Genomic DNA, 25,183 nt, shown 5'->3' with positions numbered 1-25,183 from the left:
GTCCATGCCACGCTGCTATACATATGTTGTCTCCTGCTATTTATCTAACAGAGAACCAAAGATTACAGACATAATGTTTAGGCCTATTTTCTTCTACATCTTGACTGATATTTAAAATCTTAGTAATACTTCTCAGTAACTGTCTGAAAACGGTCCCGTAACATTAGATGAACAAAATCACCATGAAAACTTTTTCTCTTATAAGAAACACATATATTGATATCTGGTTATTGAATTCTAACAATTTATTTATAGGTGGTGACATTCATAGCGTACTTGTTACTTGGGGTAACTTTTGAATTGTGTTTCAAACATTCGACAGCAATACTTTTTCAAATGTCACCATTTGCAGTCGTTTCCTACTGGCCTTAATTCTTGTACATCTCGTGGTCCTGATTAATATCAGGTGTGTAAAGTTCTGTATTTCATAAAAAAAAACTTTAAAAGAAGATGCCATTTCTTATAATGTAATATATTGTGAACAAGTTAAAAAGAAGCCGGAATGATTAGCTTTACAAAATGTTCAGAATGATAGTGGACCAAGTGGAAAATTCAGTAGCTTTTGCATAACAATGCTTTAGTTTTGCAAGGACCAAGTGGAAAATTCAGCAGCTTTTGCATAACAATGCTTTAGTTTTGCAAGGACCAAGTGGAAAATTCAGTAACTTTTGCATAACAATGCTTTAGTTTTGCAAGGACCAAGTGGAAAATTCAGTAGCTTTTGCACAACAATGCTTTAGTTTTGCAAGGTCCAAGTGGAACATTCAGTAGCTTTTGCACAAGAATGCTTTAGCTTTGCAAAGACCAAGTGGAAAATTCAGTAACTTTTGCATAACAATGCTTTAGTTTTGCAAGGACCAAGTGGAAAATTCAGTAGCTTTTGCATAACAATGCTTTAGTTTTGCAAGGTCCAAGTGGAACATTCAGTAGCTTTTGCACAAGAATGCTTTAGCTTTGCAAGGACCAAGTGGAAAATTCAGTAGCTTTTGCATAACAATGCTTTAGTTTTGCAAGGTCCAAGTGGAAAATTCAGTAGCTTTTGCATAACAATGCTTTAGTTTTGCAAGGTCCAAGTGGAAAATTCAGTAGCTTTTGTACAAGAATGCTTTAGTTTTGCAAGGACCAAGTGGAAAATTCAGTAGCTTTTGCATAACAATGCTTTAGTTTTGCAAGGTCCAAGTTGAAAATTCAGTAGCTTTTGCACAAGAATGCTATAGTTTTGCAAGGACCAAGTGGAAAATTCAGTAGCTTTTGCACAAGAATGCTTTAGTTTTGCAAGGACCAAGTGGAAAATTCAGTAGCTTTTGCACAAGAATGCTTTAGTTTTGCAAGGACCAAGTGGAAAATTCAGTAGCTTTTGCACAAGAATGCTTTAGTTTTGCAAGGACCAAGTGGAAAATTCAGTAGCTTTTGCACAAGAATGCTTTAGTTTTGCAAGGACCAAGTGGAAAATTCAGTAGCTTTTGCACAAGAATGCTTTAGTTTTGCAAGGACCAAGTGGAAAATTCAGTAGCTTTTGCACAAGAATGCTTTAGTTTTGCAAGGACCAAGTGGAAAATTCAGTAGCTTTGCATAACAATGCTTTAGTTTTGCAAGGACCAAGTGGAAAATTCAGTAGCTTTTGCACAACAATGCTTTAGTTTTGCAAGGACCAAGTGGAACATTCAGTAGCTTTTGCACAAGAATGCTTTAGCTTTGCAAGGACCAAGTGGAAAATTCAGTAGCTTTTGCATAACAATGCTTTAGTTTTGCAAGGTCCAAGTGGAAAATTCAGTAGCTTTTGTACAACAATGCTTTAGTTTTGCAAGGACCAAGTGGAAAATTCAGTAGCTTTTGCACAAGAATGCTTTAGATTTGCAAGGACCAAGTGGAAAATTCAGCAGCTTTTGCACAAGAATGCTTTAGTTTTGCAAGGACCAAGTGGAAATTTCAGTAGCTTTTGCATAACAATGCTTTAGTTTTGCAAGGACCAAGTGGAAAATTCAGTAGCTTTTGCACAAGAATGCTTTAGTTTTGCAAGGACCAAGTGGAAACTTCAGTAGCTTTTGCACAAGAATGCTTTAGTTTTGCAAGGACCAAGTGGAAAATTCAGTAGCTTTTGCACAAGAATGCTTTGGTTTTGCAAGGACCAAGTGGAAAATTCAGTAGCTTTTGCACAAGAATGCTTTAGTTTTGCAAGGTCCAAGTGGAAAATTCAGTAGCTTTTGCACAAGAATGCTTTAGTTTTGCAAGGACCAAGTGGAAAATTCAGTAGCTTTTGCACAAGAATGTTTTAGTTTTGCAAGGACCAAGTGGAAAATTCAGTAGCTTTTGCACAAGAATGCTTTAGTTTTGCAAGGACCAAGTGGAAATTCAGTAGCTTTTGCACAAGAATGCTTTAGTTTTGCAAGGACCAAGTGGAAAATTCAGTAGCTTTTGCACAAGAATGCTTTAGCTTTGCAAGGACCAAGTGGAAAATTCAGTAGCTTTTGCATAACAATGCTTTAGTTTTGCAAGGTCCAAGTGGAAATTTCAGTAGCTTTTGCATAACAATGCTTTAGTTTTGCAAGGTCCAAGTGGAAAATTCAGTAGCTTTTGCACAAGAATGCTTTAGTATTGCAAGGACCAAGTGGAAACTTCAGTAGCTTTTGCATAACAATGCTTTAGTTTTGCATGGTCCAAGTGGAAACTTCAGTAGCTTTTGCATAACAATGCTTTAGTTTTGCAAGGACCAAGTGGAAACTTCAGTAGCTTTTGCATAACAATGCTTTAGTTTTGCAAGGACCAAGTGGAAAATTCAGTAGCTTTTGCATAAGAATGCTTTAGCTTTGCAAGGACCAAGTGGAAAATTCAGTAGCTTTTGCACAAGAATGCTTTAGTTTTGCAAGGACCAAGTGGAAAATTCAGTAGCTTTTGCATAACAATGCTTTAGTTTTGCAAGGACCAAGTGGAACATTCAGTAGCTTTTGCACAAGAATGCTTTAGTTTTGCAAGGACCAAGTGGAAAATTCAGTAGCTTTTGCACAAGAATGCTTTAGTTTTGCAAGGTCCAAGTGGAAAATTCAGTAGCTTTTGCATAACAATGCTTTAGTTTTGCAAGGTCCAAGTGGAAAATTCAGTAGCTTTTGCACAAGAATGCTTTAGTTTTGCAAGGACCAAGTGGAAAATTCAGTAGCTTTTGCACAAGAATGCTTTAGTTTTGCATGGTCCAAGTGGAAAATTCAGTAGCTTTTGCACAAGAATGCTTTAGTTTTGCAAGGACCAAGTGGAAAATTCAGTAGCTTTTGCACAAGAATGTTTTAGTTTTGCAAGGACCAAGCGGAAAATTCAGTAGCTTTTGCACAAGAATGCTTTAGTTTTGCATGGTCCAAGCGGAAAATTCAGTAGCTTTTGCACAAGAATGCTTTAGTTTTGCATGGTCCAAATGGAAAATTCAGTAGCTTTTGCACAAGAATGCTTTAGTTTTGCAAGGACCAAGTGGAACATTCAGTAGCTTTTGCACAAGAATGTTTTAGTTTTGCATGGTCCAAGTGGAAAATTCAGTAGCTTTTGCACAAAAATGCTTTAGTTTTGCAAGGACCAAGTGGAAAATTCAGTAGCTTTTGCGTAACAATGCTTTCGTTTTGCAAGGACCAAGTGGAAAATTCAGTAGCTTTTGCACAAGAATGCTTTAGTTTTGCAAGGACCAAGTGGAAAATTCAGTAGCTTTTGCACAAGAATGCTTTAGTTTTGCAAGGACCAAGTGGAAAATTCAGTAGCTTTTGCACAAGAATGCTTTAGTTTTGCAAGGACCAAGTGGAAAATTCAGTAGCTTTTGCACAAGAATGCTTTAGTTTTGCAAGGACCAAGTGGAAAATTCAGTAGCTTTTGCACAAGAATGCTTTAGTTTTGCAAGGTCCAAGTGGAAAGTTCAGTAGCTTTTGCACAAGAATGCTTTAGTTTTGCAAGGACCAAGTGGAAAATTCAGTAGCTTTTGCATAACAATGCTTTAGTTTTGCAAGGTCCAAGTGGAAAATTCAGTAGCTTTTGCATAACAATGCTTTAGTTTTGCAAGGACCAAGTGGAAAATTCAGTAGCTTTTGCACAAGAATGCTTTAGTTTTGCAAGGACCAAGTGGAAAATGCAGTAGCTTTTGCACAACAATGCTTTAGTTTTGCAAGGACCAAGTGGAAAATTCAGTAGCTTTTGCACAAGAATGCTTTAGTTTTGCAAGGACCAAGTGGAAAATTCAGTAGCTTTTGCACAAGAATGCTTTAGTTTTGCATGGTAAATTGTGTTGATGATGGTTTTATTCTCAGCTTATCGTTTGTCTGGTAAAATAGTTAAAGACTCTAGTAATGGATTATACGTTGACATAATTGTGTTGTATGGTGAGGAGAGGTGTACACTGCATATAGTATTTATCCTTTAGGTACGTTGATTTGTATGCTACCTAAGGACTTCTTTTATAAGGATTTACCATCAACTTAGGTTTAGAAAAAGGAACCACACTTGTTTTTTTTTTTGCAAAATGAATAAGATACTCAACGCATCTGCACATCTGCCAATCAAACAATATATTGTTATGTCTGAACTATATGAATTTGCTTTATTTCTTTCAAGTAGAGTTCTTTCAGCATCTTGTGATTATGTAGATTCTCGTTATTCATTTTGCAAGTTGTTATATCCCTCTACACCGCACATTTTAACAACCATTACTTTAGGAATGGATTCATGTAATATGTAATGTTTTCACCATTTCTTCATGGTCTGCAGAAAAGCTAGTCTACGAATCTACAAAAGCAGTATAGTGTTTGTGTATGTGAGTAAACAAATGTATGTCCATCAGTTAATTCGAGAAATTTTATGTCGAATAGTGTTCCCTAAACTTTGTGAATGAAAAGTTCTTATGCAAATACATTGTCCTCTGTTTAGATGTTTTGTGTTGTTTGTTTCAAATTCATATGTCACTTTTTGTAATAATCACGTTGATTTTAAACGGGCTGTACATACCTGACATTTTGCATTTCATGCCTCCATTTTGTCAAACATTTGTTTGTTGGATTTGAAAAGTTCTACAACTGGGTGCATCATGTATTTAAAATGTTTAATTTTATTTACATCAAGATAGCAACTTAAACTATTTTATCTTCAAAATCTCCACATGTACATACCTTTACAATGTATTTTACATTTTACTTTGTCAATATAGTAAAAAAAAATCGCTTTCCTTTTCACTGCTTTGGTTAATTTTTAAAAACTCTTTAAATTTCATCATAATTTTGTGACATTTCCTAGTTTTCATTATGTTGAAAATCCCATTGACAAAAAAAAACTTGTAGTCTTTAAGAATGTGTTTGTTTTACAGAAATTTGTTGCAGAAATGGAATCAACTTCATTTTTTTTAAACGTTATCTTGTATAATTTCCTCGATAACTTTATTTATTACCTTTCGCCGCTTCACCATTTTGTTATCTACATGCGATTCGGGATATTTTAGTTACTTTATTTCTCTCTGGTTTTGTCATCAACATACCTTCACATGTCATGCATGTTTAACTCTTTAATTCTATATTTCACTGTTTAATGTTCATCTATAACATTCTAGAAAAAAAACGTATTTTTTTCACAACTCAGAATTTTCTTTTTCTATTTCATCTTTTATCTTAATGATATTAATGTTTCCTGTTGATCCCAGTGAATCTAACGATTTATCACATTCTTTATATTCTACGAGTACATACTTTTTAATATTCATTCTTATGGTTGTCATAATCTTTTCGATTTCACACACACACACACACACACACACACACATATATATATATATATATATATATATATATATATATATATATATATATATATATATATAATCTTGTTCGTAATATACTTGAAACTGTTGCTCATAAAACAAATCGTGTATGTACATTCACTTCGAATTCGTAAAGGACCCAATTTCCTAAATAAATGAATGATTTAGAATACTTAATTTATTGTTATTTAGGTAGCCCATTGTTAATTTTTGTTAATAAAGTAAATTATTTTCATTTAAAATTCATAACCTTGCCTATTTAGGCATTCCATATGTACCTGTGGTAAGGTAACCGAAGAGACACGTTCATACGTTTCATCTTTCGCCCTAGCTTGCTTCAACTGGAGCAATATGCATTAAACTATGATTATCGGCAATGAAACTTTGAATTAATTTTTAAGAAATAACAACAAATAGAGATACTTTTTTTTATCTGAGTCAGTTTTGACAAAAAAAGATGTACCTAATTAGTGAATATACCGGAAAAAGTGTCACTTTCAGTATGGTATTGATGCTGTTTTACTGATAGTATTACCCGTCTAAGATTTACTAATTTCCTCTTAAACTAATCATTTATTCAACAAAAAGACTTCTGTCCGAAATCTATACCTTAGAGTTTTACCCAGCAACAGTTTTCCTTTCAAAAATCACTTATTAATTGACAAACAGTTGACTTACTACATCGAAAATTGTAACTACTAATCAGTAGACAATACTGGCAAAGAGAGATGGTGAAGTTTTTTGATCAGATCCCCCCAAAACGTCTTAGAGGGTGATAGTCAAATTATTTTTGTCCCAATAATTCAGGCCTAAGCATTACAAACAGAGACGTCAATGGGGGGGGGGGGCAGGGGTGTTGCATGTCCCCTCCCCCAATTTGCATGTGCTGTAAAATCGCTGTAGACTAAAAATGAAAATGAACAAGCCCGTCAAGTTCCCCTCCACACACACACACCAAATCAAGCTTTGACACTCCCAATCAAGTTTTGCACCCCCACCCCCCAAGTTGAAATGACGTCCTTCATTACAAAAGGTGTTATGTGCTGACACAACATTAATCAAACCACATGATGTGAGGCACTAATGAGATTTATATAGTGCAGACAGGGGGACAGTGGTTTAGTTATACGGATTGCTCTATGTCCTGGTGATAAGTTTTTCACGCCCCTTTGTCCGTAGTACGTAAGAAGAAAATGTTTAAACAGTCGGAAACACCTAACGTCCAAATACGTTTAGTCAGCGACTTCTTTACTGATTCTCAGAAAGAACCAATCTGTACACTGAATCAAGTGACATCTGAATATTACCTTGCGATGGGGTGGGGGGAACATATAAATGGCTTGACTAAGACAAGTTGATATAATGAATTTTGAGAAGTCCCATATCTGGTGTTTAGTTGTTCACCGTATCTGCCAGTCAAAACCATGGAAACAGGAAATACCCAGAATGTGCACGGTTTTCAGCATCATATATATATATATATATATATATATATATATATATATATATATATATATATATATATATATATATATAGATAGATAGATAGATAGATAGATAGATAGACAGACAGACAGACAGAGTCGATCGTGGATTTCACAGCGCACCAGCAATGGAAAGGCTATATAGTTTATGTATATCAATATTGTGTAGTTTATATATGCCGCGATTTTAGATTGTAATGATTATTTATAAACATCTTGTTCAGCCACTTTTTAAGATAATTGAAGCTATAAATAGGATTTTTGTTTGGATGTTGAACCTGTTTATAGTTTGAGATGAACTTCCTTGGTTAAGTTTTAGTACTGTATTGCGAAATAAATCAGGTGGGATAATTGAGTATTGCATTATAAGTCAGGTGGGGTTGTATAGTGTCATAGAGAGGTGATGATGTTTAAAAGGCGGAATAAGTGAACAATTATCCCTATTTGTGTTCTGGTTTCATTTTCAGTCTGCAGAAGTATTTAATGTGTTTAGATTAAATTTGAGATTAGTTATTTATTTGAATTATTTATTGTATATTACAAAGTGCTCATATGTCTTCTTGGACGAAACAATATTCTGAATTATTGTGATTTCATTCAAAGACATTTTGCACAATGGCACTGTGGTACATCGAGACTGCTTGCAGTTTATCACATTCAATGCTATTTATACATCAGCACATTCAAGACGTTAACTTCATTCGGAACACACATTCAATGCTATTTATACATCAGCACATTCAAGACGTTAACTTCATTCGGAACACACATTCAATGCTATTTATACATCAGCACATTCAAGACGTTAACTTCATTCGGAACACTCTATTCGTTCGGACTTGTGATTTTGTTTATCTGAGATGTAATTCACAATACTGTCAAGTTCTTACATTTTCATTTAATAATTTAGATAGTTAAATTATTCGATAAATTTTACGAAACATGTGGATTTGCTTCCTATTTTTAATTAAAGACCATAGAATCGTAACAAAATTCGTGGTGTCATCAGGTATACGAATTTCTGTTAAAAGTTTTAAAAAAATTATAATTGCTTTTGAAATTCAGATTCACTTTTTTTCGGAATTTTCATTGTCTCTGGTAAATATTTTAATTTCTTATATATGAGAAACGTTAAGTGAAGCCAACAAGCTTTAGCAAAATAATCTAAAATGGAGGTCTTTGTTTCAAATCCTACTCAGGTAGGGTTAGAGTATTGTAAAAGGAAGTGTTGCTTGAGCTTGCAAGACATTATTCTATTTCGGAAGTAAAAATGTCTTTAGTAAAACAAAAAAAGGAAAAAATATTTTGACCCTGTATTTTCCAAAAAAGAAATGTTTTGATGAAAGAGATATGAGTTTGATTTAGTGTCTACCTTGGTCTGGAATGATATTACAAGAATTTAAATAAACAACTAGCTGGAAATAGAGTTTAAAAAGCTTCAACTTCAAAAAGAAATGATGGAATTCAAAATCAATGAGAAAAATAAGTGAGGGAGATACAAATGTAGAGAGAGAAATGGGAGAGGTAGAGGAAAAACAGATAAAAATGCAAATGAAATGCAAATTCCAATAAGACAAAGAAGAAAGAGAAGTGAGGCAAATGCAGGTAGAAGAAAGAGAAGTGCAATTCAAATTAAAATAATTAGAACTGGCAGGTGGAAAGCACGCTACCATTACACACAAGTTCAGGTTTAAATGTTACAATAAATATTGCCATAATACTTGTTTTAAACAAAGATTAGTTAATATTTTCCTCATTTTGAGAAAACTGCTAAAAGTTTACAGTGGCCAAGAGAGCACGGGATTTTAGTATTACAAAGTGTACTTATCAGCAAAGCTCGTGAAGTCAACACTTAACTGTCGGAAGAACAAAACGCTGATTATTATACAGTTATGGGGTGTATCTTGAAGGGTTATTAATTGGTACCTGCGGCTTATCGACAAAGGTTTCGGAATAGCAGTAAAGAAACTGGACAGACTCATGTCAAAATTGCACTGGAAAAAAACTGTTTGATAGGTGGTGCGAAGCCAAGGCTGTGGTGACTAAGTGACTCACAAAGCTTCATTTGTCAATACATTTTCCTTTCAGATTTTTTTTTAAAAAACCATCCCAGTCTCATACGAGTACTTCCAAATCTCATTCTGGCAGTTTTACAAATCAAATTTCCGATAACTATGATCAGAATTTGTTAACCTTCCTACGTGCACTTATCGTGAGAAGAAAGGACACGTTATTTCTGGTTGTTATATGTTGGAAAAAAAAGCATTAGAGGAATCATAGAGCATTTCCAAACGCTCTTGTTTGTAAGAGGTCGCGGCCACGGTCTTGTGTTTGAAAGCCAGCAATACATTGGTTGGGTGAAAGAAGCCCCAATCTTATCTTGTTATTGAGAATTATAAACCATTCATGTCGAAAGTATCTATGACTTCCCAGAGGCTTTTATTATCAAGTATTTTCCCTTTGTCTGAGAAGTCTTCTTCTAGTGAAAAATTTCTTATTCAGGGAGAGGAGTGCGTTTTTGCTGGTGTTCCTCTCTATAGTGTGAATTTGGCTTCAGACTTAGTCTCGCGACCATGACTAATGGAGCGGTGAATTCTTTACCCATTCAGGGTGTTCATTTATTACCAGACGATGACCTATCTGGAGATATGGTTGTGGTAAATAAATTTGTAACTGACAAGCCTTGCTTAGATCAAACGTTTGATCCAGTTGAGATTTAAATTCCTCAATTCTACCGTGCTTGTGCAGTTTTTAGAGCTATGACAAAAAGAGGTTTTGAGAATGACGTTGATCAGGGATTCTAGCTGACACACGTATTGCTCGGTCTTTTTAAAGGTATCTTTTGCCCCTGGTATTGATGAATCAAGAGGTATTGATCAGTGAAACTCGTTTACTACTCATTCTCTGTATTATAATATGAAAGAAAATCATTTGTTGTCCTTCAAAAGCAAGAACCTGTCATCTCATGTTTTTTTTTCGAGCGCTATTAGCGAAACTGAAGCCACACAAATGCTTAGTCTAGCCCTAGGATTCAATAAGACTATCATGAGACCGTGAATAATTTTTATCAGACGAACATTAAGAGTGATGTTTCTAAATACTTTAGATCTTGTCACACTTGTCAAACGGTAGGAAAACCAAATAAGAACATATATATGGCTCATCTGCAAACTATCCATGCATATGATGAGCCATTTAGCAAAATCAAGGTGGACTGTGTCAGTGCCTAACCTAAGACCAAGTCAGGCCACCAATACTTGTTGACCATAATAAGTGCATCCACACAATTTCCAGAGGCAATTCCTTTGATAAATATAATACTAAAACACCTTCCCAAATCTGATCCAGGATACATTTTACGTATAGAATATTCCGAAAAAATTATGCATGAATTAGGCATCTAACAGTTTAAACCTTCTACCCATCACCCTGAAAATTAAGGGAAGATGGAAATATTTCATCAGACTTTGAAGAATATGATTCTGTCTTATTGCTTTGATACACGAAAAGAAGTTTTCAGTCTTATGATTTCTGTCTCTCTTGCCCATACCTCAAAATCCTCTTCAGGCCATATAGTATGGTCCTTACACAATTGAAAATTAAGTAAATTACTTAAATTATATCATTATGACACACTGGAGTTGGAAACAGAAACAAGTTTACTATTTATGTTAAAGGAGTGTATTGATAAAGATAGCCAAATTAATCATTCAATCAAATTAGTTATACCTGCCCTACACAATGAGAATTTAAACGATGGCATGCAATTTGACTGTTGTGGCTTTACTTTAAATAATCTTCGAAATTCAGAAATAGTAAACAATCTGGACCAGAAACTTTCGCATCTACAGTTACACAAAAAAAAGAGTAAATTAAAACAGCTGTTTTGTGAGTATGAACACTTGTTTCCAGATCTTCCAGCATGAACAAATGAAATCTACCATGATGTTGAAATGGTAGATTGTCATCCTATAAAACATCATCATAGGTTGAATGCCTGAAAAATAACATCCAGTATTTGCTGCAGAAAGATTTTACTGAACGAAGCAAAACTAACTGTTGTTCACCATGTATTCTTCAGCCAAAAACCAGATAATAATTTCCGTATGTGTTCAGATTACAGAAAATACCAAGAATAGATGTCTGCATTGACATAACTGGAAATGCAAAATATGCCACCAAGTTTAACCTTTTGAAGGATTCTAGCACATTCCACTCACGGAAAGAGCAAATATTTTGTTTCGGTATTCGTGACTCCAGATGGACGTGTCAATAAAAAGGAATACTATTTGGTATGAAACATTCTCCCTCAACATTCCAGCATTTAATGAACATGATTACATCTGGTCAAGATATCTGCGAGGCGTACATTGATGATCTCATCATCTACAATTTTACCTGGAGAGATCATCTGGAACCATTTGGACATTCTTTGATTCAATGAGTGATGCAAATTTGACAATTAATTTAGGCAACAGTGAGTTTGGCCATGCTTGTGTTGCGATTTTAGGGCATATTGCGGGACACGGCCAAATCCAATCTATAGAAACTGAGGTCAAATGTCTCTCTAAACTCCCAGTGACTTCCAGTAACATCTACCTGATGATATTTTGGGGGTATGGCTCGATAATATCGGAAATTTTGCTACAAATTTCCCATAATTGCTTAAACCCTGACAATGTATTAAGTAAGAAATCCAAGCTGTATTGGTCTGACAAATATCAGGAGGCATTCGATAAATTAAAGGCCATATATATCAGTGCACAAGTTGAATCAGCTCCAAATTTCAACCAATCATTTAAAATTTATGCTGATGCAAAATAATGTAGAGGTTGGTGGAAGATTGATTCAAGACAAATATGGTGTCGATCATCCAATGTGGTATTTTTTTATAAACAAAATTAAACAAGCACCATATAAATTATTCCACCATCGAATTTTTTGCTTTATTAATGGCTTTGTAACACTATGAAGTATTAATTCAGCTCCTTCTCTGATTGTTGTGTTCAGTGATCACAACTCAACATTCCTTCATTGACAAAATGAAAAACAAAACAGAGATTGTTGAATTTGAGTTTGATATTGCAAGAATACAACACTGACAGTATATACATCATGGTTAAAACAATCTGATTGCATATACAATCCCCCGTGTACTATGTTGCTTTATGTATATTTTGTGTCATTTATAAAACATCTATATAATTTTATCTATATAGCATCATATGTATGCTTGACATATATATAAAAGAAAGTTTTATTGCGTAAATCTTTCGTTTTCTTTATTAGGGGAGGTTTTATGTATATCTTACCTGCGGAAAGTCGGTCTGTTGGAGACGGGTAAGTATTTCGTTGATAAGAATTTAGAGCATCTGCTACCTCTGTATTAAGTTGAGGCAAGGTATCACTTATTGATAGTAGTATTACTTTACAATGGCGATGGAAAGACAGAGGAAAAATGAGTATTGTGCCATTGGCATAGAATACTTAGATTACTAGCTGGACCAAGTCACAGCATACATTCAAAAACGAATTAAAGAATCAAAGGCAGAGAAAGAAGCAGAATGACGAGCGGTCGAGAGAGAGAGAGATAGAGAGAGAGAGACCCAGAAATAGTTGGCCATGATAGAAGCTGTTGAGAAAGAGAATTCTAAAGAGATGTCCAGGATAGTAGCTGCTGTGAAGGAAAGAGAGATCGCTCATGCTCTCAAGATGGAAAGATTACGAGTAGAGGCTAGAACAGCAGATAGAGATGACACCAGTTCGAGTCCTGGAGAAAATGGACGACCGACTACTTACCACCGTATTGTCCAAATAAATATACCACGATTTAATGAAAAGGTAGAATCAACTTACGATTTCCTCGTTCAATTCGAAAAATTCTGGTGCCTACATAAGATTCCTGAACAACATTGGGCAATCAACATTTCGGCCTTTCTGCAAGGTGCCGATAGGGAAGTTTATCACAACTTAGCAGTAGACCAGGCAGACGATTACAACACACTGAAGAAGGCCCTTCTGTGTCATTATCGGCTGATCGCCGAAACATACCGGAAACTTTTTTGAGAGTCAATGAGAAAGCTAATGGAGACCCAACTCCCAATTTCCCAGCCGAGTTATATGAAGATTTACGTGAAGAGATACTTAAGGAACACGTCCTGAGTACATATAGTCAAGCATTGACAGTTTCCTAGTGGAGAGAGCATAAGACTCTCGAAGAGATTGTCAGCTTGACGGAAAGAAATGAACAAAGGCATTTAAAGACTTGAGTCTCTGGAACTAAGAACAGATCTGGCTCCGCTGAGTCACGCCGTGTGGTTGAGGGAGAGTCAACCATACGTAACCGTCATGGGAACGGGAAGGTTGGAAGTGGATCTATGGGTAAGTATTACGTCCACATAGCCGGACCGGCCTTGACCACCGAAAAGGACTTTGCAGGACGGCGAGAGCCAGGGACTATCTCAATGGCATGCAGACCCAGGTGAATGATGTTGCCAGGTAAAAACCTGGAACCGAGGCAAGCTATAAACTAGTAAACCTTTTAGTCACCAACATCAATGGGGATGACGCCATCTTATACGACACTAGGTTTAGTTATCCCGACCTTGTCGACAAGTACGTGAAGCCAGAGGACTATACAGGGGACATAATTGAGGTCCAGTACTCCAACAGAACGCGTGACTCATTACCCGTTGACCTCATTGACCTCTATTCACCGTATGTAAACGGAAAATCGAAGCCTCGCACATGTCTGGGTTGTCACATGATGTCATGATGTCATTTTGTTTTACTCCAGCCAAACACTGAAACCTGTACACCTGTACCAGTAAATGCAGTGGACACTAGTTCCAAGCGTCGTCAGGGGAAGTCAACGCCAATGGAAGTTACGTTGTTGCCAGTTGGTAGCTTACTGCCAGCCGAGCTGAAGAAACTTTAGCAAGTGAACGAAACTCTGGAGAAGGTGCATAAACGCGGTGCAGAAGGAATGGAGAAAAAACTCCGAAAATCAAGGTTAAGTTTATACACAAAAAGGGGATCTTGTCACGCCACGCCAGAAAAGGACACAAGCACTTCAAACAAGTCGTCTTGCCGAACGAGAAGTATTGAAACTCGCACATTAAAGTCTCATGGGCGGGCACATGGGAATTGCCAAGACGCATGACTGTCCAGAGATATGTTAAGCGGTTTTGTTTCTCATGTGACAGGTGTCAGAGAATGGCACCAAAAACATAATCGACCCGTTCTCTTGGGGAATACACCTCTTATCGATGAACCGTTCTGCCGAGTAGCGATAGAATTGAACAGACTGATAAAACCGGTGTTCACACAAGGAAATCATTATATTTTAACGGTCGTTGATCACGCTACACGCTATTAGAAGGCTGTCGTGTTAGGCAATGCAATTTCGGAAACCGATACTGAAGCTCTGCTTGGGATTTGGTCACGAGTTGGAGTGCCTGACGAGATCTTGGCCGACCAAGAGATGCAATCCATGAGTCAGGTGATGGAGGAGGTGAATTGTCTAATGTCGATTAAGCATCTCACTACTAAACAGTATCACCCCAACTCCAAAGGACTTGTCGAACGGTTTAACGGGACTCTGAATAGCACCCTTGAGAAGCTGATTGAAGGCCGTCCTAACGATTATGATCGGTATATTCCTGCCATGCTTTCTGTACATCGGGAAGTGCCGCAAGCGAGTTTGGGGTTTTCCCCCTTCAAACTAATGCAGTTGTGGACTGACGACCAGGCTGTTAAAGAGTACGTAATAACTATCAAACAAACTGGAAGAAGTCTGCACGTTAGCAAAGGAGAATCTCAAGCAAGCGAAGTCTCGTCACGCCAGTACAAGGTAGGAGACAAGGTGTTGTTGCTGTTGCCCCAAAAACACAACAAGCAATACATTTTGTGCAGAAGGCCGTTCGTCGTAACCGAGAAAGTTGGGGTCAAACCTACCGGATATGGCTACCAACTAAGGAGAATCTTTACCACGCCAGCCTCCTTAAGAAATATAGAGAACGAGAGCCCCCTGGCGATTTCGTGGTTGTAACAATCGTCACCGAAGGCTGCGACACCATCAGACGTGGAGTGTGACCCTATGCTGAAGGAGGTACAGACGTTGCTGACAGGGTATTCCGATGTACTTAAGGTTGAACAAGAGAGAATGTCACTCACAGAGTTCAGTTTAAAGCTAGTGGACGTCCACCAGTTCAATGTAAAGTTTACCCTTTGCCCCACACAAAGCAACAAGTGGTAAGGGAAGAAATTGAACAAATTATTGCTCTTTGAGTGATCAAACCTGCCGACTCCCTGTAAAGTTCCCCAGTTGTCTTAGTACAGAAGAAAGATGGCACCCATCGTTTTTTGTGTAGACTTAGAGAACCAAATTATTTGTTAAGTTTTGTTGGTTTTGCTTCTTTCTGTTACTTAAAGACCATCCAGTCATAACAACTGTTACCTTGTTTGTCATAAATTCTATACCTAATTTTATTGATAGGTCTCATAAAATGTTTGATCTTAAAGTTGCACTTTGAATTTAGCAGAGTTCAAGTTTATATACCTGCTTATTTGAAACACAGAATTTACTCGTCCTTATAATGTACAGCCATCTTGCTAGCTGGTTTTTTTAAATATTTATCTCTGTTATCATTGTCATAGGATATATTTCTTAATATTTGAAATAAAACAAGAGTACTCTGATGGAATGAGGCTCTAAAGACTGAAAAGTATCTCTAGGAATTCAAGATAAGACTATTTCTTCTTTTTAACTTCTGAGTGCAGAAGCCATTACCAATATTCTGGAGTGACAGCAAGTATTTTAAAACTGTCAATATGGCAGGCATATTGGATGTTATATTGACCATATTTTTATTTATGAGTAACAAGATATTGTAAGGCTTTTGGTGAAAACCCCACTATCAATATGCCAACCATTCTGGAGTAGCAGTGATTACAATATTTCAAAGATGGTCATTAATGTGACCACACTGAAAATATGATCTGCACCATTTTCATTTTGTACTGACTAGATATTGTAAGAAATCTTTTGGTAAAAACCTCATGTCAATATCACCATCCATTAACAATAGCATCAATACCAAGACTTCCAAGATGGTCTCCAAGGCAACTATACAGGATCTCAGACTGGCTTCATTTTCATTTACAGCGTATAAGACACCATATGAATTTAGAACCTACAAGACACCATATCTATTTAGAACCTGCAAGACACTATGAGGGGACCCTAGTGGCTGAGTGGTCAAAAGCGCTCACCATTCCAGATCACTGCCATCTCACCACTGTCTACATGGTTTCATGTCTCAGGCTTGGCTAACATTGGTATGTGAGAAAGCTTGCCAGTAGCTTCTCATGGGTTAGCTGTTCTTCCCCGGGTTTTCCATGGTTCTTCATCCACCAGTTATATTGGCTGCCATGTATAGCCTATCTTGTACTGAAAAATGGCATTCAACCCTAAAATAACAACAACACCATATGAATTTTAGAGCCTACAAGACATCATATGAATTTAGAACTTACAAGACATCATACAAATTTATAACTTACAAGACATCATATGAATGTATAACTTACAAGACACCATATGAATTTAGCTACAAGACATCATATAATTTATAACCTACAAGACAACATATGAATTTATAACCTACAAGACATTATAGGAATTTATAACTTACGAGATATTATATGAATGTAAAATCTACAAAACACCATATGAATTTATAACTTACAAGACACCATATCAATTTGGAACCTACCATCATGAAAATGTATGAATCATAGGAATTTAGAACCCACAAGACATTATATGAATTTATAACTTAAAGACATTATATGAATGTAGAGTCTACAAGACTGTAGACACGATATGAATTTATAACTTACAAGACACCATATGAATTTAGAACCTTCAAGACACCATATGAATTTTGAGCCGACAAGACACCATATGAATTTAAAACTTACAAGGCACCATATCCATTTAGAACCTACAAGATACCATAAATAGTCATCGGGTGAAAACCTTGTGTCAAAATGACTTACAATTTACGAACAATAACGATAACAAAATTTTCATGTTGGCAGCCATATTGGATGCTAGCTCAGCGCCATTTCATTTAGGAACAACTAGAGATCTTAAGAAGTCTTACAATGAACCGGAGTCAATTAGGACCAACATGAGATCTTAAGAAGTCTTACAATGAACCAGAGTCAATTAGGACCAACTAGAGATCTTAAGAACTCTTATGATGAACTGGAGTCAATTTCAAAAACTTAACCAAGAATGTACAAGTAATATAAATGTACAAAGTTAACACCATTATGCCACTCACCACAGAGTGGATACTATGAAACCCATTCCTAAACATTTCCAAGGACCTGGAAAGAAAGAAACGTTGACATGTAGTGAGGCCATGTATTAGATATGTTTGTGCTTTTATAATATGCACACACCAATACAGATTCCAGGGCTAGTAAAATATATATCTTCTACCTCATTAAGGTGAGATAAGGACTTGAGATAAAATGGAATATCCCACACATTTATACAAGTGTCAGCATAGGATATGGGATATAATATAATTCGATACATTCCTTCTTTCCATCGATCCATTTGTCCATCCACATGCCTGTCTATTATCACATCTCATAAATGGCTAGGAGGAAATTTACAAAACTTGGTAGTTATGTTGCCCCTGGGGTGACTGTAAAAGGGGAGTTAATAGGGGGCCCCTGAGAAAGGGTGAAATGTCAACAGTGCAAAACTTTCAACTACAATCACATTTTAAAATATTTTCTGACCAAAACTTCATTTATGCAACTAACAGAAAGACAAATCATATCTGTTTTGCAAATTTGCATCATAAACCTTAGGTCACTGTTGTGGAGTGAGGAACTGGGAGTTAGAAATATGCAGTGAAATCATGGGATCTGCGATAGGGATTTAGAAATATGCAGTGAAATCATGGGATCTGTGATAACGACTAATTGCAGCTATTCTTGTTTAAGCTTATAACAAATTTGCACTTTCAAGGGACATAAATACATTTAAGAGAAACTGATAATAAAGATTAACATGGTTTGAATCAACATAGTTCCACGGTCTATTTAAAACTCCCTGTATTCCTTAATAAATGTATCTATATAAGCTATACAAAAAGAGAAAAATAGGATGCATAGATAAATAACATGAAAACCCAAATAAAGAACGCAAGCACACTTTTATTTTACACATGTATTAAATTTAGAAGTCCTTGCAAATATTTTTAGTTCTTTTAAATTAAATCTTACATAATCTGCCATGGTTTGTAAAAATTCAATCAGTTTACAAAAAATTCAATTCTACAAAATCTGATATTTAATAACCTGGATATATTTATCAAAGTAAATTAACATATAACACATGGTTTGCAATTATGGCAGAATAGTACACATAATTACAGAAAAGAAAAGCTACATGCCAATAATTCAAGTAAATATTATAATATCTACTAAACAGGCAAACTGTAATGGGTTTAGGAATACTATTTTTTAAGCTCTGAGTCCCTGACTTCTTTAAGTTTCTTCAGACAAGTCTGAGCATAGTGTATACCAAATTTGTCTTTCAATTTTAATGACACATTCAGACCTTTCTGGCATGCACCCTCTGCCTCAGGCAACTGCATCATTCTCAAGTAAAGGGCTCCAATATTACAGTACAAACTCGGCAACTGGTCTGAATCTATTTTTTCTCCAAGCATGACTGCCTCCTTCAAGATCTTTTCAGCATCAGGGTAATTCTGTTTCATAGTTTTTAATGTAGCAATGTCATTCATGAGGGTCAAAGTTTGACTGTGATCAGGTCCAAGCAAAACTTTTGCCACTTGAAAAGCTCGTGTCAACATTGGCTCTGCCCCATCAAGCTCATCGTGAAACATTAAAAATCTAGCATAGGTTTCTAAAGCCATGCCTAACAGACCTGAACTGTTGTGATCAGCATCAAAATTATCCCCAACTTTCTTGTTTAAAGCTTCAATACAGAACTGAAAGCCAAGTCTGGCATCATCATTCCGTTTCAAAATGGAGTAAATACTGGCTAATTTGATGGACATTTCAATCATTGCATTATCCTCTTTATCCATTCCTAACTGTAAGCAACCCTTCATTGTTTCTTTTAACAGCTGCTCAGCCTTTTCAAACTGGCCTTGGGCTAAGGACATATTAGCTAAAGCATCATATATGAAGGTTTTATTTGTAACATTTTTAGTCTCATCAATTTCTTGCTTCCTAAAAAGATCATCTGACAGTTTTAGAGCATCATGGTAGTGCTTTTCTGCTTCATTGAATTTCAGTTCCATTTCAGCACGTCTTGCCTCCAGGATGAATGGTCCAATGTCTTCAATCTCCACCTCCTTCTTCTTAAACAACCCAAAAAATGATCGAGAAAATCCAAGTGTAAACAGCAGCTTGTATGGGGCATTCTTTGTATTTGCTCCATATCTGAAAAAAGAAACAATAAAATTAATCTATGCTTCACAAATGTAACAATTTGTTAAAATATTTTAGTTGTCATTGTCATGCAACAAGTTAACAACATGTGCTGTTACATATATCTGATTTAATTCATATTTATTTTAATTTAATTGTTTGTCAGTTTTAAAAAATTTAATCTATTATATGCTTTTATAATGTAAATTTATTCACTGGAGATGATATTTTTCCAGAAAATCGGTTGACCTGAATCATCCTTTTTGTAAACACCAGGTGTTGATCTAAATCCTGACCTTGTTTCAGCATTTGTAGCAACCTTCATAAACAAGTTCTAATTTGTTTTAAAATGATTGATTTTCATCAGGGTCATTTTTGGTGTACGTGACATAAACACAATCACATGACCCCCCCCCCTTTCAATTTTGCAATTCCGGTTTTTCTATTACTGCGCATTTGTTAGTTTTAATAGAGATGCATAGAGAGAGAGAGATTTATCAGTTTGGGGCTTTTCACACTTATGTCATGCTAATTTGTTGCAGCCAGTTTTTGAGTTATAATTTTCTTCAGATCAGTTGGATTTCAAAAGGATTATTTCTTTTTTCTTTAATCCAAGAAGTATCAAAGAGCACTTTGTAATGCCAGTAAATAATTGAAATAAATAAATCCACCCAAATTTTTATTGAACACAACAATAAGACTGATACCACTTCTAATCTCAAAGTAGGGATGAGCAATTTTCAAGAAAACAACATTGATATAAAAAGCTAAGACATAATAAAACTAAAACCAGGAGATTTCGTCTCCTCTCTAAAACATTCAAAGTCGTCAACATGTTTAGGAATTTTATGAATGAAAAACTAATGTACTATTCTAGATTCAAATAAACATGTTTATCTCAGATAATAATGACCTAAATATTTATTTTATAATCATAGAGAAATATAAGCTATGTATTACATTGTTTACAAAATAAATGCTCCTAGCCTGGTAGACTATTAACTTGATTTTGGACCAAGGTGAATTACAAAATACAGATATACTGAAAGGTAAGATGAGAACAGCCTCAAATCCACAATAAATATTGTTAATGTACATTGTGATGCGTTTTAATTTTGGTGGTAAAAACAAATATTGATTTTGGTAAATTTGGATACTGACATATTTTAACATTTTGATAATTAGTATTTATCTATGCTACTATGCTTATTTTACCATGGCACAATAACATAATCCATTAGTTTCCATGCTATCGTCTGCTTGTATTTAGCGCTGAACTACAGACTCAACATTGTTCTGATATTACCTTTCGGTCAATGGTGAAATCCAAGATAATCCAAATGCAAACAGCACTGTCAGACCAATTCTTGTCCAGACGTCAAAATCGATGAACAACTGTTGCGTTTTCTCCAATATATCACAAACTGAACTAAGTCTGTCGAGCTGTTTTGAAAAGTGAAGTATTCTTGACTGCGACTGGCATAAGTTGGAAATTAGCAGACACAATTAAGATAAACTAGCAAATGGATGCATTTTCACGTTCATTCCGATGTCAATGACATCGGAACATGCTATACAAGGCTGTTATTTGGATAGTAAGACATAGCACTAAAACAAAAACAACATGTGCTATGTCTTACATTGTAGGACTACCATGGTACGTTAATCTGGGTCAGGCACCATATGTGTTTTTATTAACATTTATTCGCTTTGACTGACATAATTTTTTACATAAATTACCCCCCAGAACAAAAATATCGGGTGAAGTGTCTTGCATTTTAGGACCATAATGAACCCCTGTGGGTTCACCAATGGTACACAGTCCTACATGTAAGACCTTGACACTGATATTTATGTTGTGGGTGTCAAGGTCTTACAGCCTAACTAACGGTGCTGTGTAACATGTTTTGATGTCAACTAACATCGTTACGAAAGTCAAATTTTCAGAACATTTCACACAACTGACAACCAAAATAAGGATGCTTTTCTGCAAAGTAAAGTCATAATGTTTTGGTCAGACAATGCTTACTCTGATGTCTTTTCTCTAATAAATTCAAATTCTCACAAAAGAAATGGACCTGTTTTCAAGTTTCATTGGCCTACATTTCAGTTGGCTGGAAAGCGATGAAAGCTGGGAATGCCGAACTCAGGTTAAGTTGAAATATCATTCTTTAACTTACTTCAGCATATCTCGACTACTGTCACATTGCAACAAATTCAAATGTATATCAATGATACTCGAAAATGCGTCCATTTGCTAGTATCACATTTTCTTTCCGCCAGGATAAAGACAGCACAGTAAGTATATTAAGTACACATAAATTAGTGGAAGAGTGTCAATATAGGCTGCCAAGTGTATGAGATGTTCCTGAAACTTTGATTACTCATTCTGATGTCAACGACATCGGAACACGCTATACAAGGCCGTTATTTGGATAGTAAGACACAGCACTAAAACAAAAACAACTTGTGCTATGTGTCTTACATTGTAGGGCTACCATGGTACGTTAATCTGGGTCAATATATGTGTTTTTATTTACATTTATTCGCTTTGATTGGCAGAGAATTGTTAACATAAACAGATGGAAGGAAAGTCAAAATTTTAACCATGCTGTATACTTTGCATATTACCGGTATAAAAGGTATATCTGAGGTAGATTTGCGAGCATCTGGCGTAGATATATGTGAATTTGGTGTAGATTTAAGTGGAATCTGTGTTTCATATAACCGATATTTACTGTAAGCAACCTGAAAACATCGAAAACAGATGACATAACTGGCACGCACCTTTTCATTAAAGAAAATATGGTCAGCTTCGTCTTGTAGCTACTGGAGTAAAATAAACATCTTTGTGCAAACTTGACTGGAAAATTACTAGCTTTCTCACGCATGAAATGCGTACGAAAATTTGAAAAGGATCTTGCAAATCCACAATAACGAAATCTCAAAAAGAAAATCATCGCAGGTTAAGAAGAGTTATCTGTCTTGACTAATGTAAGTTATCTAAAATTCACGTAAAAGTAGGATTACGGGACGATGTTAAGACTAAGACTAACAAACTTTATTTATAGTCTTTATGTGTGTATGTATTTCACAGGTGCTCGACGCGAGCTTGATGTTGAAAAAAAAATAATCTGAAGGGGAAAAAACAACATACAGAGTGACAAAAATACCTTAGATTACCCCCGTGACCCGTTCTGACATAGGACCCTCTCTATCATAATATATAATACAACATATGAAATAAATCTGAGACAGAAAACAGGTAAAGGAAGTGTGAAAAGTACAAGGCGATCACTGATTCTTTCGTAATATCGGTACTACAATCTGCGTAATCGGTAAAGGTCTGCTGTTTGCTATCTGAGCTTTATTTTTGTATATGTGTTAATCCTCACTGACCAGTGTTTCAGTTTTTATCATGCTCAGTGTTTTATCAATATATGTAAAAATGTCATTGACTTAGAAATGAATAGATACGGGTATTGTAGAAAAGCTGTCTTCTTCTTCTTATTATTATTATTATAAGTCAATCTTACGTTACGGATTTACGTACCTAATCTCTCTTATATATTATGATAGAGAGGGTCCTATGTCAGAATGGGTCATGGGGGTAATCTAAAATATTTTTGTCACTCTGTATGATTTTTCCCCTTCGGATTATTGTTTTCTTTCTCAACATCAAGCTCGCGTCGAGCACCTGTGATGTATGTATGTATGTATGTATGTATGTATCCTTCAGCACACGTTTACCAAGGTATACGCCTTTACACTGATTGCGTCTCGATGTCATTGAACTTCAAACCTATATATGCAACACATATACACGATCGTTGTATTTTTTGGTACCCTAGATTATAGGTTGACTTAGAGAATTACAACTCGTATACACGATCTATGTAGTTTTGTATCACAGATGATAGGATGCACTAGAACTTTATAACACATATACACGTACTTTGGTGCCCTTGATGACAGTATGACTTGAGAATTGAAACTCGTATACACAGTCTACGAACTTAATTATCGTAGATGACAGGATGACTTAGAAAATTACAGACAGTATACAGGATCTATGTAGTTCTGTATCCTAGATGACAGGATGACTTAGAACATTACAACTCATATTAAACAGGAAGTCTTTACAAAATAAACTTGTCATTCATACGACCGGGTGTTCTCAGGAAGTTTCAATAGATGAGAAAGCTACAAATAGAGGTAGCACGAATTGTTACTGGACAAACAGGAAGTATCAAATCGGAAAATCTGCACAGGTCGGTCAAAACAATGTGAAAGACGAAAATTTCATAAAAATTCTAACTTTAATAAAAGTTTAGATAGCCAGTAATCATTTTACCTCTATGATCACTTACCAGATCTTATTGCCCATTTGCCAAGTTACAATCTAAGAGATATATTTAATTTTTAAATATGAAAGAAGCCATTTGTTATTACGACCCTATCTTAACCTTTTTTAAAACGTAAGACATTCCCAATCAATTTGTGAAAACAGACAACGGATAACTTTTGTGCATTATTTCTATACTCTACATTTGATGAGAGAAAATATTGTGTCATCCATGCATAAAATATAAATAATGGTAGACAAAATATTGTGTCATTTATGCATGAAACAGAAATAAGTGTAGAGAAAATATTGTGTCATCCATACATGAAATAGAAAAAATTGTAGTGTTCTAAATGATAACCTTTTGATAAACACTGTAATTCAATCATGTAATTCCGGAACGGAAACTGAAACTGCATCTCATCTTTTGTAGCGAGTGGTCGTTATTGAGATTAACGTAAGATCTAACTTTAATCACCCACTTTGCGACAATTGATACGTCAACAGCTTATCTTACTTACCCAATGATCTAAATTGTAATTTTATTAATGGAGTCCAAGATTCTATTAAGCAAACCATACAGGTTACCCGACTTTCTTCATTTGGTTAACTCCAAATGTAAATATTATTATAAATATCACGCATATGTAAATAATTGTATCTGTATCACCCATAGCCACCTATTAGTTATAATTCTCCCCCCACCCTCAATTTTTATGTATGGGTAGGGCTGTACCTAAGTTGGAGAATTTGTGTCCAGCCAAGTTGCTTCAGTACTATGAAATTTGCATTTGCATTACTATTACTATTACAAGTGTACTCGATCAGTGCAATCGTGAAATATCTACCAGATTCCGATTTTTTTACAACATTCAAATGAAAAGGCCAAAACGTATCTACTGCGAGCATTATGTATATACCTAGTAAACAACATAAAATTTGTCCCTAGATGGTAAGTCATCGTTATATAAACATGGATGTGAAGTTCTAAAACAATCTTTGCTATAAATACATGTGTGTGAAGACCTAGGCAAATCATTGCTATAAAACAATGGTGTGAAGTTTTAGGCAAAGCTTTGCTACATAAAAATGTGC

At 35.5% G+C, this 25,183-nt stretch overlaps 1 protein-coding gene across 1 annotated transcript in view; it reads right to left on the bottom strand.

Annotated features, from left to right (window-relative positions):
- Nucleotides 1–18,478: 18,478 nt before the first annotated feature.
- Nucleotides 18,479–25,183, bottom strand: part of LOC149774577 (tetratricopeptide repeat protein 19, mitochondrial-like) — a 36,189-nt gene continuing 29,484 nt past the window's right edge. The window contains exon 2 of the mRNA XM_089945048.1: nt 18,479–19,755. Coding sequence (XP_089801174.1) covers nt 18,801–19,613 — 813 coding nt within the window. The 5' untranslated portion in view covers nt 19,614–19,755 and the 3' untranslated portion in view covers nt 18,479–18,800. The remainder of the gene's footprint in view (nt 19,756–25,183) is intronic.

Source organism: Sinohyriopsis cumingii, unplaced genomic scaffold (genome assembly GCF_028554795.1).
Source record: "Sinohyriopsis cumingii isolate HCF-2022 unplaced genomic scaffold, ASM2855479v2 utg000198l, whole genome shotgun sequence".
NCBI lineage: Eukaryota > Metazoa > Mollusca > Bivalvia > Unionida > Unionidae > Sinohyriopsis > Sinohyriopsis cumingii.
The sequence above is the reverse complement of the archived record's forward strand: the minus strand, read 5'-3'. Positions and strand labels throughout refer to the sequence as shown.